The sequence below is a fragment of the Sorex araneus genome, chromosome 2 (genome assembly GCF_027595985.1).
Source record: "Sorex araneus isolate mSorAra2 chromosome 2, mSorAra2.pri, whole genome shotgun sequence".
Taxonomy (NCBI): Eukaryota; Metazoa; Chordata; class Mammalia; order Eulipotyphla; family Soricidae; genus Sorex; species Sorex araneus.
Window position 1 is genome coordinate 133,197,424 of NC_073303.1, and position 17,581 is coordinate 133,215,004.

General features: G+C 53.0%; 1 protein-coding gene across 1 annotated transcript in view; it reads left to right on the forward strand.

Moving 5' to 3' along the window:
• The window catches only part of SLC12A8 (solute carrier family 12 member 8), a 151,236-nt gene that overhangs the window by 83,711 nt on the left and 49,944 nt on the right, over nt 1-17,581 (forward strand). The window contains exons 6-8 of the mRNA XM_055124500.1: nt 4,456-4,569; nt 13,101-13,188; nt 14,586-14,673. Of these exons, the coding sequence (XP_054980475.1) occupies nt 4,456-4,569; nt 13,101-13,188; nt 14,586-14,673 (290 nt within the window). The remainder of the gene's footprint in view (nt 1-4,455; nt 4,570-13,100; nt 13,189-14,585; nt 14,674-17,581) is intronic.

The following is a 17,581-nucleotide window of genomic DNA, read 5'->3' on the forward strand; positions in this document are numbered from 1 at the left end:
CCGGCCCCAGTAGGGCAGGTGCTCGGCTCCCAGTGTGCACCCCCACTGTACTTCCTCCTTCAGGGGTCCTGTGGCTCCCCACCCCGCCCTGCCTGGTGCTTTGGGCGTGTGCCCTTCCCAGAAGCCGGCCTCTCCTTTCCTCCCTCCCGTGAGGGGAGCTGCTCTTCCTGCATCCCAGCCGGGCCCGCCCGGCTTCTTCCTCTGTCTATTCCTGGTGCCCCAGACGCTCCCATTGTCGTTCCCAGGAAAGGGCGTCTGAGGGTGGGGGGCCTCAGCTGAGAAGAAAGCCAGTGCCGGAAGTCCCTCCCACCCGCTCAGAGGGCACCTGGCCACCCCGCAGGGCCTGAGTCTGAGCAGCCGCCCTTGATTACCCTGTGACCTGCACCCACAAGGTGCTTTGTGCGTGTGTGTCCCTCAGGCAGGCCCCGGACAGGACATCCGCGCTCTCAGCCCTCAGCTCTGCTTCATTTTGGCTACTGCTTTGAGTCAGGCTAAAGTTGGACTTTTGGTCCTTAGATCCAAAACTAGCTGTGTGGCCACCGCGGCCACTGGCACACTCCGGGCGGCTCCCGGCCCAGCAGGGAAGTCACTCGGGGATGAGGGAGAAGATGGGGCCCTCAGAGTATGGCCCCCAGGCCCCTTGCCCGCCTACACAGTGGAGGCAGAGAAGGACTCTGTGGGCGCGAGTCGGAGGGTGGGCCGAGCTGGGCCTGGGGCTCCAGGAGGGGTCAGATGGACGTGGGCAGTTCTAAGCAGGGTATCTGGACAGGGTCCTGCTCCTCTGGAGCCTGGGACCCTCACCCTGTGCCTGGAGGGCCCCCGAGTCCCACAAGTCATGCCTGGCAGACTCCTGAGGCCCTGTGGCCCTCACCCCGTGCCTGGCGGGCCCCTGGGCCCTTGGCTGCTGCTCAGCCCCTGCCCTCAAGGTGCTTCTCATGTGCAGCTCTGTTCTGCGGAGGCTCTGGGTGTCCTGGGGCCTGCTGTCCCTACTCCTGCAGGCTGGCAGTGTGGATTCTGGGCCACCTCTGGCTCTGTCAGGGACAGACTCCCCAGGCCGGGCATGGTGGTGGCTGGGGGTGCAGAGGCGGTGCCAGGGAAAGGAGCGGTGCCCCAGCAAGGCCCCTCCGGTCTGGGCCCTTCAGCGGGGTACAGAGTGTGGTGTCTGTGGCGGAGGGCGCTCACTCTGTCCCAGCGGGGTCGTGTGGGGGGAACGGAGATCCTCTGTCTGTGTCAGCAGGGCAGCCACCTGGACCTCTGGGAGAGGAGGGCGGGCAGCCCCTCTGCCCTTGTCCTGAGCCTGCCCAGCTGACCTTGACCTGCACGGGCCTGGGAAGCCCAGGCAGAAGTGTCAGTGCCTGCTGTGGGTGCCCGCTCTGAGGGTGAGGGTGTGGGCTGCTGGGGCCAGACCTCCGGGGGGTGGTCAGGCCTCTGCAAGTGGGGTGGGAGTGGGGGGGGGGCGAGGAAAGGAGGCCTCCTGTGCCAGTCTCAGGCAGGGCACCTGTGAGGGGAGTGCCCAGGGCGCGCCCCCGCATGAGTAGGTGTGGATAGGAGTCTCCAGGTGGTCCTCTGGGCACATGCTGCCCGGCACACAGGGCCTGCCTGGCCGCGGGCGGTGCCCGGGAGGGGGCCCCATGTGGTCCCACTCAGGCCATCTCCTTTGTGCCAGCTCTCCCCCCACCCCCACCCTCTGTTGATCTTTTAGAAATTTTCTTCATCTTGTGCTTTTCTCACAAACCATTTGAATCATTTGAGAATCACAATGACTACAAATGGAAAAAAAAATAGGAGATTTGCTTCTAGAAAAATTGCTGGAGAAGGTGGGCTTCCCCTCCATTGGCTGCTTTTATTTTGTGTTTCTATAAGATATCATTTTGGAGAAAGTCTATTATTTTCATCAAAGACAAGTGGAAAATTGGTGAAAGGGAAAAAGGAAAGGAGAAAGAAGTCACCCATAATTGCAATACGCGTACAGCTCCGTGTTTCACTTTGTCCCTCTGGCCCTTTCATGTGTGGATAGAAACCTATCTTTGGTATGTACCCTATAAATGACACACAGGTTTCTTAGCAAGTACTGTCTGTAACATGGGCAGTTGTTAGTGATTGTCTTTTGATTTGCTATGTATATCCACTGTCATCTTGTTGCTCATTGATTTGTTCAAGCGGGCACCAGTAATGTCTCTCATTGAGAGACTTATTGTAACTGATTTTGGTATATTCAATACACATGAGTAGCTTGCCAGGCTTTGCCGTGCGGGCTCCATACTCTTGGTAGCTTGCCGGGCTCTCCGAGAGGGGCGGAGGAATCGAACACGGGTCAGCCGCGTGAAACGCGAAAGCCCAACCGCTGTGCTATCACTCCAGCCCCGCTATGTATATAATGTATGTTTATATATGTTTATATATGTATACATATATATATATATATATGTTCACAGCCCCCTGGTTCACAGTATTTTTTGTGAAGTGATTTCATGCATACACCATCCCAACACCACACCCCCACTAGAGTGTCCACTCTTTGACTGTCCTTTTCAAAATTGCTTTCTAAGATTTTAAGGCCAACCTGAGTTTGACCCCTACCCTGCCAAAAATCCCCAAATGAAAATGCTTTCTAAGAGCATAAAGTACTCCAGCCCCCCAGTGCCAGGCATTTCCGTGTTCCACTGTGCATTCTTAGAAACAAAGCATTGAGCCACATCTGTGCCCATAAATGTTCTTTTCAAAGAAAAAAATAGTTTCTAGTAAAAGACCCAGACAGGCCTTGGGTGGCGCGGGCCAGCAGCCTGTGGTGTGAGAGCTGCTGTGGACAGGGCAGTGACTCACTCTCAGCCGGAGGTGCCTCTTGGTGAGATGAAGGGATGGAAACTTCCCCATGACTCACCCACAGGACCTTATGTCCCTCTGACCCTTTAGGCTGACCAGGAAAAGGCCCCTGATGTGCACCCTGCCTGGCCAGAGCTGTGCGGCCCAGCGGCCCAGCCGTGCCCAGGTGTGTGCAGCCCCTGCCTCAGTCCTGTTTCGGTGGGGGGAACCAGCAGAGACAGGAATGCTCGTTGCTGTGATGCTGACTGGACCAGGACCAGCTGCCTGCCACCAAACCATTCTGAAATGCTGCATACTGCTGGGGACTTCATATCCCAGCACAGTCTGTCTTCCAGTGAGAGAAAGTCATCCGCACGGTTTTCAGTCCCTGCCGGACTCCCATGGCTCCCTGGGCTTCACTGAGCTTTCATTCTGTTATTTTTTTTGCAGCATATTTTCCCTCTGAAGTGGTAAGTCTTGGAAGCTGTGAGACAGACATGCTGCAATGGGCCTGGACTCGGGGGCAAGCTGGGTGGGGCAGGGTGGGAGGTGGAGACCACACAGGGGAGACCTGACCCACAGCCCTGGGGCAAGCCAACCCACCCTCCGAGATGAGACCCCAGGGCCGGCCCAGAGCCTGAGAGTTTCCCGAGCCCAAGAATGGGCTTTGCTGGCTGCAGGAATCCTGCTGGGTCTGTGGGTGCCGTGCAGAGTGGCTTCCCATGACGAAGAAGCCAAGGGCCTGAGCCTCGTCAGGTGTTCAGCCCCTGCGCCGAGTGTTTAATGTGCTTTGAGGAAATCACTCCTGAGCTCTTCTTGCTGCCACGTGGCCTGTGAACAGACCAGACCTACAGCGAGGCAGAGATCTTGGGAGCGCTTCTTCTGGGGGCCCAGAGTGGAGGCCTGCTTGGGTGCGGGGATGCAGAGCTCGGCTGGGGCCCTGTAAGACTGAATTTCTCACCAGGGCATCTAGGCCGGGATCGCTCTGTGTGGGCACGAGAAGGGGTTGGGGGCTGGGGAGCAGAGTGGACCCAGGGCAGCACCGTCGTTATGCTGAAGACTGAGACAGGCACGGGGGTTGGGGGGGGGGGCGATCAGGGACCTGCTCTGGGGCCTGGGTGTGGGAAAGAGGAAGGGGCTGCCGCTGGCCGTACAGAGCCCCAATGCCCATCTGAAGACGGGAAGGAGTTTGTGCGGGGAAGCAACCAATTTTTTCAATAAAAGCAAATTTATAAATACATGCTCACTGAAGGTTTCAGTGTGGTGGGTCTACAAGAAAGCAAAAGGAGTGGGCGGTATTGCATCGACATCTGTCTGTACTTGGAGAGGGAAATCTCTGTCTGTCTATCTGTCTGTCTCTCTCACACACCCTTCACTATTTGAAGTTTCGTGACACGGGACTGTACTCTAGCCCAGGCATTTCGCTCATGCCCTATCCCCTGAGCATGGTCCCAGACCCCTCAGATTCCCGATGCAGTGGGTTTTGAGTCCATGGTTGGTCCAGTGCATCCAGACATCTCCTGTTGTTGGACAATTGTCACACCCGCACGTCCAGCTGCACAGCCCTGTGGGGGCGATCCTCAGTGAAGAAAATGAGCTGGGGGGGGTCTGTCGCCAGCACCTGCCTCATTTTGCTCTCCTGGTGTTTTCCAGAACACGGCTTCGTCGGCTACTCCCCGGACCTGCTGTGGAACAACACCCTGCCTCGCTACAGCCCTGGGGAGTCTTTCTTCACCGTCTTCGGTGTGTTCTTCCCCGCAGCCACAGGTACTCCCCACCCTGCCCAGTACCCAAGGCTGTGGGGCCCTTCAGGTCAGGGGTCGCTCTGGCCTCACAGGTGACCTTTGGCTCTGTCTAAGGGACTGTTTATTTATGGCTTGGGGGCCACACCCACTGATGTTCAGGCCTGCTTGGCCTGTGCTCAGGGATTCCCTCCTCCTGAGTCTCACGCACTCACATACCTGGCGCAGGGGGTTGAACTTGGGTCTATCTCATGCAAGGCAAGATCCTAAACTCTGGGCTCTCTCTCTCTGGCCCTAGAATGTATGTCAAGCATTTTATATATTTTTTATTTAATTTTATTTTATAACGTTATTTACAAGAATTTATTACATTCAACATTACAACACTAATCCCAACACCATTACACCATCCCACCTCCATTATTTAGAATATTCTCATCACCCCCAAAGCCTGCCCCTAAATAATTTATTTTGTATTGCTTGTTATGAATAATGCGCTAAAAATGATCCAAAAAAGTTTCCTTAGAGGAAAGTGAGTAAAGACTGCTGAGTCTCGCCCTGGGCCTTTGGGCCCGTCAAGCATACTGAAGTGCATCGATACCAGACCTGGGGAAGGGGGTGGGAGAGCACATCTGCACTGCAGGTGGAACTGAGAACGGCTCCTCCATTCTCAAAAGAAGTTTAATAGTTTTTAAAACCTGGTATTTTAATATTATGTGGGGGGAGTTGTCACTGTGAGCGTGCTCAGGGCGCCCCCCGACTCTGTGCTCAGGGATTACTCTTGGCAGCGCTCAGTGGGCCATCGTGGTGCGGGGGATCAAACTGAGTCAGCTGTGTGCAAAGCCGCACATGCTCAATCTCTCTGGCCCTGATGATTTATTTTTTAATTTGGTTTCTTAAATTCCCTCCTCTTGCCCCCGCTGTGGTCATGGGTGCTGTGGTTGGGGCCAGACACTCCAGGCTCGGCCCGCGTGTGCCCCTTGGCTTCAGGGCACAGGTGTGTGTGGGGGGGGGGGCGCTCCCCTCAGCACAGGCCATGGCTCTTGGCTTGGCTCCTGCGTCTTTTCCAGCAGTTACAGCCCTTTTTGTGGTTCGGATACACACCTGTATATACACACCTGATCTGGTCCTGTGCAGCCCGGACCAGATCAGAGACCGTGGAGCTGCTGGGCGGTGCTCGATGTTCCTGGATGCCAGAGACTTGGGCTCTAGCAAGTGCCTGTTGGCACAAGCTCTATGCCCTGTACTTGAGGCCTCTCTGATGATTAAAAAAACTGTACATATACCAAATCATCCACTACAGAGAATGAAACCACGTGTCCCTGTAAAAGTTGTTCCTGAAACTTCAAGACAGATAAATCTGGGGTTCGCCCCCAACTCTTCATCAGTAAATGGATGCATGAATGCGTTATGCTGTAGCCGTTCAGTGTAAAACCACTCGCAGTGACGGAAATGAGCAGTTGATGTGTGCAGTGACATACACGTCTCAGGATAAAGATCATTGTGCAGATAGAAAAAGGTCTTTCTCCTCAGCTGCTGCAGGATGCCCTCCCGCCCCACACAGCTCTGTGTCTCTGGTCTTCCTCGCCTCCCTCCGCAGTGGCACTCCTGCTGCCTCCCCAGCCCCTGCCTGCTCCGCTCCTGCTGTTCCTTGGAAGTACCAGCCCACCTCTCCCGGCCTGCATCAGTGAACCACACTGCTCTGTTCAGCAGCAGTTTTCATTTCCTGGTTTACTGGCCATCTCGGCCACATTCTGCTTCCCCCTAGTCACTTCCTTTTTACAGGAGCTGGGGCTACCCCGGGGGTGCTCAGGGTTTACTCCCGGCAGGGTGCTCAGGGGAATGTGTGGTGCCGAGGGTAGACCCTGGCCTCCTGTATGTGGGGACCGTGCCCTGCCCACCTCCAGCCCCTTCTCGCCTTTTATGAGCTGCGCCCACCTGTCCCCCTCCAGTCTCTGACTCAACCTTGAAGGTGGACAGGCTCTGCTGCTTACACACAGGGGGATTCTCTGGGAGATTCCGGACAACTCTGCCTCTCCTCCTTGAGCTTCCCCGGGATATCATCCCTGCCCCTTCTCCAGGGACCACTCGTATAGCTGACTGCCTCTTGGAGCTTTGTTCTGTGTTCCAGCAACTTCCATGGCATTTGCTCTCAGATATCCCAGGTGTGCTGGGAGCCGCACCCTCGCTTCCCTCGGCTGGTCCCTCCCCGTCAGGAAGCCACGCCCATGTTCGTGGCTGAGTCCAGACCCTCCGTCACTCTTCCCAGCACCCCAGGCCTGTCAGCGCTACCCGCGGAAGACGAGGGATCATTGCTGTTTCTGTCCTGTCTACCTCTGGCCACTCTGGCCCAAGCTTCATTTCCTGCGACCACTCGGCAGCTGCCTGCCCCCGACTCCTGTAATCTTCGACCTTGCGTGAGCTGGAGCTCGAGCTTTGTGGTAGCACCGAGATGCCCAGGCCAAACCCAGGGGTGCCAGAGTCCCTTCCTTGCCAGGTCAACCTGGGCATGCAGTTCCACCCCTTCTCCTGTCTGCACACCCTGCAGAACCCTGCTGGCTCTTCTGGGCAGGCAGGATGGGGGTATCCCAAGGTCGGGGCCCCCAGGCTACCCCTCCCCACTGCACTGACCAGGCCTGGCAGCGGGTGCTCAGCTTGTTGCCACCCAGAGCTGCAGCAGCGCCAGACCAGCACCGGCTCAGCTGTGCTGCAAGCTTTGCTTCTGAGAGTCACGCTGAGAGGCAAGTTTGGAGTTGCCTTTGTCTTCCGAGTCAAGTTGTTACCCAAGACTGTTATTAGCTAAGCTTTGCTTTCTGTGGTTCAAAGGATGCATGTTTTGTTTTCTTACATTCCATATAAAATTCTAATGTTGAATAAGTTGTCTACATAGATGAAGACTTCTTCTCCTCCTTCTTCTTATTTTCTTTCTTCTCCTTCTTCTCCTTCTCCTCCTCCTCCTCCTCCTTCTCTTCCTTCCTCTCCTCCTCACCCAGCTGTACTCAGGGATTACTCTTGGCAATGCTATGGGGAACCATATGTCACACTGGCAGTCAATCCCAGGTCAGCTGCATGCAAGGCAAGTACCTTATGCACTGTACTATCTCTCATTGATCCATACACATGTTATAAATTTTTAAAATTAAATTTTAATTTAAAAATTAGTTATTGTGAAATTACAAAGTTATTTACAGTGTTTCAGCACCAATTCCTTCACTGCCACTTCCCTCCACCAATGCCGACTTGCCCTTCCCCCACCAGTCTGCCTCCACGAGAGGCACTTTTTGAGAGATCTACTGGTTTTCGCACTGTGGCTTGCGGTATGTCGCCAAGGGTTTTGTCCGTAACACCTCACCACCTTGCAGCACCACCAGCCTCTCCTGGCTGAATGCTCCCTCCGCCTAGTTATTACTCCTCCAGTGGTCTGGTTCTTACTGACCATAAAGAACTGCTCATGCTTTTATTCCCCACCATGTTTCCTTCTACCCTGCATGTGAGAGATCATTCCATGTAGCTCACTCTCCTCTGACTAACTTCACTAAGCATGATACTCTCCAGATCCCTCCATGTTGCAGCAAATTTTATAACTTTATCTTTTCTTATGGCCAAGTAATATCCCATCGTAGATGGCTGTACCATAGTTTCTGTAATCCAGTCATGCATTCTTGGACACTTTGGTTGTCTCCAGATTTTGGCTACTGTGGATGGTACAGCGAGGAGCACACAGATCAAGTGTCTTTTCTCCATTTTGTTTTGGAACTTGGGGTATATGCTGTGAAGTGGATTTGCTGGGTCCAATGAAGCTCAATTCCTAGATTTTGTTAGGAATGTCCATATTGTTTTCCAGAAGTTTGGGCCAGTCGGCATTCCCACTAGCAGTGAAGGAGAGTCCCTTTCTCCCCACATCTGCACCAGCACTGGTTGTTCTTGTTCTTTTGGATTTGTGCCAGTCTCTGTGGCATGAGGTGATATCTCATTGTTGTTTTCATTTGCATCTCCCTGATGAGTGGTGATGCAGAGCATTTTTTCATGTGCCTTTTGGCCATTTGCATTTCTTTTTGAGGAAGTTTCTATTCATCTCTTCTCTCCATTTTTTGGATAGGGTTGGATGCTTTTTTCTTGTAAAGTTCTGCCAGCATTCACAGGCTCTTGACCACACCCCTGGCTCCTCTTAGGGGCTGCCTTTTCTGCTCCCTGCACCTCGTTACCAGGCCCACTGGGGCATCTGTGGACTGAGAGTGTGGCGCAGAGCACGGAGGCCACTGATGGACACCAGCTGACGGGAGCTGAGCCCACTCTGAGGACTGGCAGTTTCCATGGGGATGGGTTTGCCCACAGTGAGCTCAGATGAGTCACAACTAGGACTTCTTCCAGCACCATCCTCTTGCTCTGGGGAAGGAACACTTCCACCCCCTGCCCTGCCCAGCCCATCACTAGCGAGAGGCAGGTGAGTTAGGTCACTTTAGACGCCTGGGTCCCAAGGAGAGGGGAGCTCCTGGGAAGAACAGTCAGGCTGGCTGTGGCAAGTGTCCTGGGTCAGTGCCGAGGCCTTTGCTCTCGTCCTGCACCCCCACCAACTGTCGTGGGCCGGGCCAGGCGGGGCCTGGAATAGACTCTGCATTTGCACTTTCTTTGTCTTTAAGTGCTTTCTTTGGCCCGCCCAGTGATGTTACCAAACTTTCCCTGAGAGACAAACATCTTAATGGGGAATAATAAATACCAGTGTGTGAAGTCCTGTCCTCCTGTCCCCCATCCACATCTCTTTCTGGAAGGACCACTTGTGCTTGGCCACACTAAGCACACGAGTGGGTAATGCTGGCTACAGGTGAGCGGGTGCCCTAACCGGTCCCGCTCTTCAGCCAGAAAGGAATTCTATTGCAGGTTAAATGGGTGTGTGTGTGGCGGGGGGTGTTTGCCAAAGGCCACTTAGGAGATGTTTTGGGGGTTTTTATAGTTTTTTTTTAACTTTTACTAAACTGAGAATTAGTGGAATATTACTAAATGGGCTCACATTAGAAAAGGAGTTCACAATTCCACAAAGACCCTGAGAAAGAAAGAAAGAAAGAAAGAAAGAAAGAAAGAAAGAAAGAAAGAAAGAAAGAAAGAAAGAAAGAAAGAAAGAAAGAAAGAAAGAAAGAAAGAAAGAAAGAAAGAAGGAAAGAAGAGAGGAAGGAAGGGAGGGAGGAAGGAAGGAAGGAAGGAAGGAAGGAAGGAAGGAAGGAAGGAAGGAAGGAAGGAAGGAAAGAAGGAAGGAAGGAAGGAAGGAAGGAAGGAAGGAAGGAAAGAAGGAAGGAAGGAAGGAAGGAAGGAAGGAAGGAAGGAAGGAAGGAAGGAAGGAAGGAAGGAAGGAAGGAAGGGAGGGAGGAAGGGAGGGAGGGAGGGAGGAAGGGAGGGAGGGAGGGAGGGAGGAAGGAAGAAAGAAAGAAGTGGACGGCACGGAGCACCAGAAGCCTTTTGTGGCTGTCACCCTCATGATCAAGAGCTGAACTGTTGGTGTACCTGTGGCCTCCCAGTATTGGAGTCACTCTACAGATACACAGATACTCAGTGTCACACACAGCACAACAGACACACACACACTCACACTGGAAGCTTGGGGATCTGCTTGTCCTCTCTCTGCCTGGTCGACTGTCCTCAGTCCCCGGCAGTGGCACTGCCCTGGTCTTTCCCATCCCTCCAAGATGGCCCCGAGTCTCTTCCAAGCCTATGTCTGTGAGCGAGGGGAAGGAGGCTGAACCAGCACAGGGTCCCAGATTCAAGCAGCGAGACCCCCAAAGAAGGACATCTGAAGGTGGGAGTCATTGATTGACTTGTGAGCAGAAACGAAATGGCTCTCTTAAATGACCATTGTATAATGTGTATATTACATATATCCTTATAATCTATACTTGCTAATGATATAATCATAAATAGCATAAAAATAACATGTTTCATAATTTCATCTAGGGAACTAATTTATAATTTAATCAGATTATGGTAAGTATCATGTAATCACCATTATAATGTGGTGATGCGTTATGCATCTGGTACTGTGCTGTGCCCTCTGTGTATAGCTATTTACTTCCCCTTCCTGTGTTCTTGCCGTTCCCTTTTCCTTTGTGGCTGCTGTCGCAGCGACTGGGGTCTCAGGCCTGTTTTGCCCTGTGGTGGTTACGCATAGGTGTGGTGCCCTCACAGCACTTTAGCTCAGGCGTGTACACACCTGGCTCGTGGACAGAGGTCCTACACATTGTTGCGGGCTGGAGTATGACAAGCAGAGTGGCTGAAATCGAGGAGGACACATGTTGGTGGCGCTGAGAACCCCTGTATCATCTCCCTGGCCCCTAATATGCATTTTAAATGAAAAGTGCCCCCTTTTTGAGTTTGTTTTCTATGTTTTTGTTGTCATAGCCAAGAAATCATTGCCAAATTTAATTACATTAAGACTTTCCCCAGGAAAGTCTCTTAAAGTTTTGTATTCTTCACTCTTTTTTGGGTGAGGAGGATCGGGTCACATCTGCTGGCGCTCAGGGCATATTCCCGGTTCTGTGCTCAGGGATAACGCCTGGTAGGACGCAGGGGATAGAGTAGTACCGGGGATTGACCCTGGCTCAACTGCATGCTTACCAGGCATGCACCTCAATCCCCGTACTACCTTTTCAGGGTGCCCCACTCACCCACCCAGGCCTTTAAAAGTGACTTGCCCTTGGGTCCAGAGTGATAGTACAGTGGTTGGGTATTTAACTTGCAAATGGCTGGCCTGGGTTCAATCCCCAGTGCCCATACGGTCCCCTGAGCTGTGCCGGGAGTGATTCCTGAACGCAGAGCCAGGAATAAACCCTGAGCACCACAGGGTGTGGCTCTAAACAAAACAAAGCAAAAAAATATTTGTATCTCATCTCAAAATGAACATAGAGAAAGAGGAGTAGGCAGTCAAATGAAAAAAGGTCTATTCTCCCATCATCAAAAATAACATTGCTAACATTTAAAAATATGTTCACTCAAGTTCTCTTTCTTATGCTTCTGAAGTTTTCTTTTTAAAACAATGGAATCAGACCATATGTTCTATTTTCTAATATGCCTCTGAAAATGAAATAATAACTTTTAAAATATCTTCCCATGTCACAGCCTCACCTGGGCCTTGTTGGGAACCTGATATTTCCTGAAAGGTCTTGCACGTGGGCAGCCAGTCATCTATAGACGAGAGATTGTTAATAATTTTTCACTTTTGGGTGGTGGGGGTTTGGGGCCACACCCAGCAGTGCTCAGAGATTCTTCTGGCTCTATACGTGGGAATCACGCCTGTAGAGACCCTGGGACCATGTGTGCTGTGGGGATGGAACCCAAATCGGCTGACTGTGTGCAAGACAAGTGCCTTACCGGCTGTAAACCCCCACAAACTTTTACTCTTATTTTAAAAATGTTTCTTCATGTCTGTGACTGTTACACAGAGGATAAAATCCTGGTAGTGGTATTGTCTTGGAGTGTGGGAGCACTCTCCAGATTTGGTCCAGAGTTGGGGCTCTCTCTGAAATACCCCTACCATGCTGGTCCCCAGGCTCTGCCTTCACCCCCTTCACCTGTGAGCCCGGATGGAGCAGCAGGAGCGCTGAGAGCTGTTTTCCAAGTCAGACGGGCCGGGCCTGGCACCGGCTCTGCCTGGTGAGCAGCAGTTTCCCTTCCCAAACACGGGGCCATCCTTCTGTGCTTCTGATAGGACTGTCGAGTATATGAAGGTTCCTTTTTGAGGCACCCTGATCTATGCATACCTAACAACACCTCAGCCACCACCAGTGCATCAGCTTATAGTCCCAGGGTCCTGCCTCACCCATCCCCTCACATGGTAGGCCCAGTTATTAAAAATCCGCATGTAAGATATTCAGAATTGGCCGTGTGGTACGGAAAGTTCATACGGATTGGGTTGGAACTTCTCCTGCCTCTCAGCTGTGCAAACCCTCCTTCAAGGCTAAGTTTGAGAAGATGCGCTTGGCCCTCTGTGAGGTGTGGGCCTCACCCCTGCTCCCACCACTTGGTCTGCTGACTTCAGTGCCCTCCACCCATGGGACTCATCACTGCTACCCTGAGTGTTCAGGAGTGGTGGTGCGGGGGAGGAGAAGGAGGAGGAGGAGAGGGAGGGAGAAGGGAAGGAAGAAAAGGGGGGTGGGGGGAAGGGGAGGGGAGGGGGAGGAGGACACATGACTGCGTATTGGTGGCAGAGTGTTGGGGTGGGGGTGTTTCTTGCACGTGTGTGGGCCTGGCCTGTGCTGAGGGGCCGAGGGCATTCTCAGGCCCCGTCTTGGGGTGCTGTCTCTGAGGAGCAGCCCTTGGAGTGGGGACCTTTGTCAGACACCTCCCTGCCGCTGGCTTCTTCGCCCTGGGCCTGAAGGTGCTTTCATAGGAAGGTTTCCTCCTGGGCCCCCGGCCTACAAAAAGCCTTCCATGGCCCACAGATGCCTCCCCTGTTGCCAGGACGATGGAGCAGTGGGGTCGCAGAGCTGTGTGGGCCCACATCCGGGAGAGGCTGCTGAGTGAGGGGAATCTGGGCCCGTGGCTCACCCGCTGCCATCTGGTGTCTTGCAGGAGTCATGGCCGGCTTCAACATGGCGGGCGACCTCCGGGAGCCTGCCGCCAGCATCCCTCTGGGCTCCCTGGCAGCTGTTGGCGTCTCGTAAGTGCCCCTCCTGGCAGTGGCTGGGGAGAGGGAGAAAGCGCCTGGCAAGAGAGAGAGCGTCTCTTTTGTTGCCGGCGACCCAACTGTGACCCGCCTGTCTTGTATGCCAGGCCGACTTTGACACTCAGTCGGTTGCAGAATCCGTGTCTCGGGCTCAGAGGCCGGGGACGCCCGGGGGGAGGGTCACTCATCGGGGAGGGGGCCTTTCTCCTTGCTTCCATCTGCTCCCCTTTCTCCCCCACACCCCTATTCCAACTTGGGGATTTTTTCCGGTTGGGTGTGGTGTTGGCCACAGAATGCCCAGGGTCATGGGGGAGCTTTACCATGGTGTGAGCACCTGGCCTAGCACTCTGGGCCTCCGTGTCTTCTGTGGGAGGTTCTCTGTGCAACTTCTGAGGAGGAACTCAGGAACAGACCCACGTGCCGCTCCTCCAACCACAGCCCACAGCTTCCTGGTGTAGTTCACAGGCCATCACCCTAGGAGGCGGGGGAGTGTTGCCTCTGCTCTGACCTTCCAGAATCTTCTGGAATTCCCTCCATACCAGGGAACTGCTCTGCCTTCATTAGGGAGATGTGAAAACCATGGCCAAGACAAGAACCTGAGAAGTGAAAGGTGCCTGTGTTATTTTAACCCTGCTACTGGCAAGCGATCCTTGGCGTTTGGATATGTCAAAAAACAGTAACAACAAGTCTCACAATGGAGACGTTACTGGTGCCCAATCAAGCAAATCGATAATAACAGGATGACAGTGCTACATGGCTACAGTGCTCCTTAAAAAATATCAGAGTATCTATTTCTTAAGTGGCTCTTGGCTTTTCCCCCAGAGCTGGACATAAAGCTAATTTGAATAATGGCAATTCTTCTTTGCTCTGGAAAGCAACAAGAAGGTATCAGAGAGCCGGGGTGGGGACGGAGAGAAAAGGGTTTGGTAATGGCAGGGACCGGTGCCCTGAAGGAAACTGTGGCCTGATGGGAATGAGGCTGCAGGGTCATGTGGCTTCTTCAAGGTCATGGGCAGCAGGGGACAGAGCCAGGTCACTGCTGGTCGTATTGTGCTTGGCTTGGCTCTGCTGTCCTGAGCCAGGAAACAGCAGGACCCCGAGGCCTTGTCTTGCTGCTTCAGGCTCAGGGGCTGAGAGACAAAACAATGGCACTCTGGGGAGGGGCAGGGAAGTTTGCAGCTGGCGTTGGAGCACTGTCTGTGTGTAACCGTACCATTAATAGTCTAGCAGATCACAGGGCCTAAAATAAGAGACATTCTTTTTCAAATGCAAAAATAAAAAGAAATATTCTGAGGAGTAACATATGAGTGGCCCTCCCCGTGCGCCCCAGTGAGTGGGCGGCGGGAGGCAGGGCAGCGGGAGCAGCTGCCCTCAAGTCAGCTGTTTTGCAGGTGGTTTCTGTACATGGTCTTTGCCTTCCTGCTGGGCGCCATCTGCACCCGAGAGGCCCTGCGCTATGACTTCATGATCGCCGAGAAGGTGGGTGAGTCCTGCGCTGCCCTGCGGACACTTCCTGGGGCTCTGGCTTCTGTCACCATCACAGAGGGCTGCTTCTGCCTGGTCCACAGGGGACTCCAGGTGGCCGGGCCCGGGCTGGCGCCCCATGCGGTGCAGTGTGGTGAGGGCCTGGGGACCGTGTACATGCTGCTGCTGAAAGTCTAGAGAAGGTTGTTTGTAAAAAAAGCCCCCAAGGTGCATAACTAAATACCAAGGGCATCATCCTTTTCCATGTCTAAAGTCTGGACAGAAGCAAAGAATCTGGCTGCCTGAAAGCCCGATGCTCAGCGAACGCTTTCCCCGACAGCCCTTCACACTGCTTACAGGAAGCAACGGGCAGGGGGGCTGAGGACTCCCAGGCATCGAGGCCCCCTGCTGGTCCTTGGGGCCCTGAGGCCTCCAGCCAGGCACTTGACTCCAGCGTCTTTGTTTCTAGAGTGGAACAGCTTAGGGGGTTCCTCACCTCCACAGACTCCCCTCAGCCAGTCAAGGACACCCACTTGGCATCCCTAGAACCTGAGGGAATACATTTTCGAGATGCTGTTCTGGAGTCCCCCACCCCTCCCAAACTCTGAACTTCCCTTAAATTCCTGGAGGAAAAGTAGACTGAGAATCCTGAGAATTTGGGCTATCCTAGAGATATCAGACTTTCTTGGCTGTCAGAGAGCGTTGGTGGGGTGGGGTGGTGGGGTGGGGTGGTGGGGCGGCGGTGAGGGCTGGTTCCCTGCGGCTCCTGGTGTCGACAGGGCAGTCCTCTCAGAGGAAGCCCTAGCAGGGAGGCCACTCCAGGCAGGAGTCGAGGGTCGACCTTCCGGGGCTGCTTCTGGGCTTGTCTTCCAGGAGCCAACAGCAATTTCTAGAAGACGTGTGGTCCCCCTGTCAAAGGTGACAGTGTTCTCTGGAGCTTTTCAGGTGCTGGAGGGGGAGCACTGAGGTGGGAGCATGAGCCTCCCTGCAGGGCTCAGGGCCAGCGTCATAGGGAGCCAGGTGGCCTGGCCTTGAGGCTGCAGGAGACCTGAGAGCTTTTTCCTCCGGAGCCCTCTGTGTCCATACTCAGCCAGCCTCGCTGCCCTCTCTGTTCAGCATGGACCTCATGCTGTCCCCCTGGGTGGAAACATCCACTGTATTCCTTATGGATTGAGGCAGCCAAGTGAGAGGAGAATGTGACCGAAAGCTGACCTGCGGGTGGACGTGTGGGACCAGGGCAGAGTTAGAGAACTCAGGCCGCAGGCAGAGGGATGGAGCTGTTTCCACTGGCAGTTCCTAAAGAAGAAACTGGAGTAGTTCACACCCTGCGTAGCTTTTTAGAAACACAGAGTGCTTTTTAAATTTATTTTCTTTAGGCTCTGTGACTTACAAAGCTTACATTGTGACTTATAATAGAGTTCCAGGCATTCAGTTTTCAACTCGAAAGCTGCCACCTGACCCAAGGTTCCTCCCCTCTCACACCCCAACTCCTTAGCAGATTCTTTTTTTTTTAAAGTTACTTATTATAGTTTGGGTCACATGTGTTCAAGTGTTGACTTTTATGGGTCTTATACACATAGTTATTACCTCTAGCCCACCAAAGTGTCCAAGTCCACCATTGCCCTTGACCAATACCATCATATTATCATCAGTCCCCTCATTCTACTGACTCGTCCCTCCACACATACACTCCCCCATCCTTGGCATTCTCATCTCTGTAATCTAGGACCAAGGATTATGGTTTGTCCTTATTTAATACCTTCTGTTCTCTTGTCTTGTTTCTCTTAAGCCAGAACAATCATTACTTGTCCTTTTCTCTGTGATTTATTCTTTTAACACAGCATCCTCCAGTTCCATCTATAACTGTAGCAAGCGTCATCTTTTTTTTTTTTTGAGTCACACCCGGCGTGCCCTTCTGGCTCATACACTCAGGAATTCTTCCTGCCCGTGCTCAGGGGACCATATGGAATGCTGGGAGTAGAACCTGGGTCGGCCGTGTGCAAGGCAAACGCCCTACCCGCTGTGCTAGAGCTCTAGCCCCGCAAGATTCATCTTATAACTGCACAGTACTCCGTTGTGTACCACAATTTCTTATCCATTCATTTGTCATTGCATATTTGTATTGTTTTAAATATCCTGACTCTTGTACTAACTGCTGCAGTGAACACAGGTGTATAGATAGCTTTTAGAATTAATGTTTTTGCCTTTGGGGGGTAGATACCAAGATGCTAGGTCATACAGGAGCTCTATTCTTAGTTTGAGAAATAGAGAGTGCTAGGTCATACAGGAGCTCTATTCTTAGTGTTTGAGAAATAGAGAGTGTTTTGCGATGGCTCAAACAGATGCATGGCCAAGGACACTTTATTTTCTCCCCCTGAAGAACTGTGAACACACATCTGTCCAAATAAATTCTCACTTTTACCTGCCCAGCAGCTAGCCACTTCACAGTCCCACATGACACTAGAGAGGAGGAAATTCTATGAGAGCTGCAGCAGAGCTGTTCATTGTGTTAGTTAAGACCTGCCCTGTGCCACCACTGTTATGCCATGTTAAAATCACGCCCTCCGGACCCCAGACCGGACCAACAACACCAGGGTGCCAGACGGGGAAGGTACAGCCAGCACGCCTTCTCCAGATGGAGCCCCGGCGACACTGAGCTTCTACTAACATGGCTCTGGTATGCGGGACTGGACATCTCCAAACTGCGAGGCCACGCGACCTTTCCTGATACACAAAAAATATGCTCTGGAATGACTCCGCCACTCCTGAGCATCCATTATCCCAGAGGCACAGAAAGTAATCTCAGAATGCAGCGGCTGCTGGCAGATATACTCCTGAACTCTGAACTAAGCTATGGCCCCATGCAGCCCCGGGAGGGGAAGGGTTTCTGTCCCTCGGCCTTTTCCCCCTGCGACAGCACGGC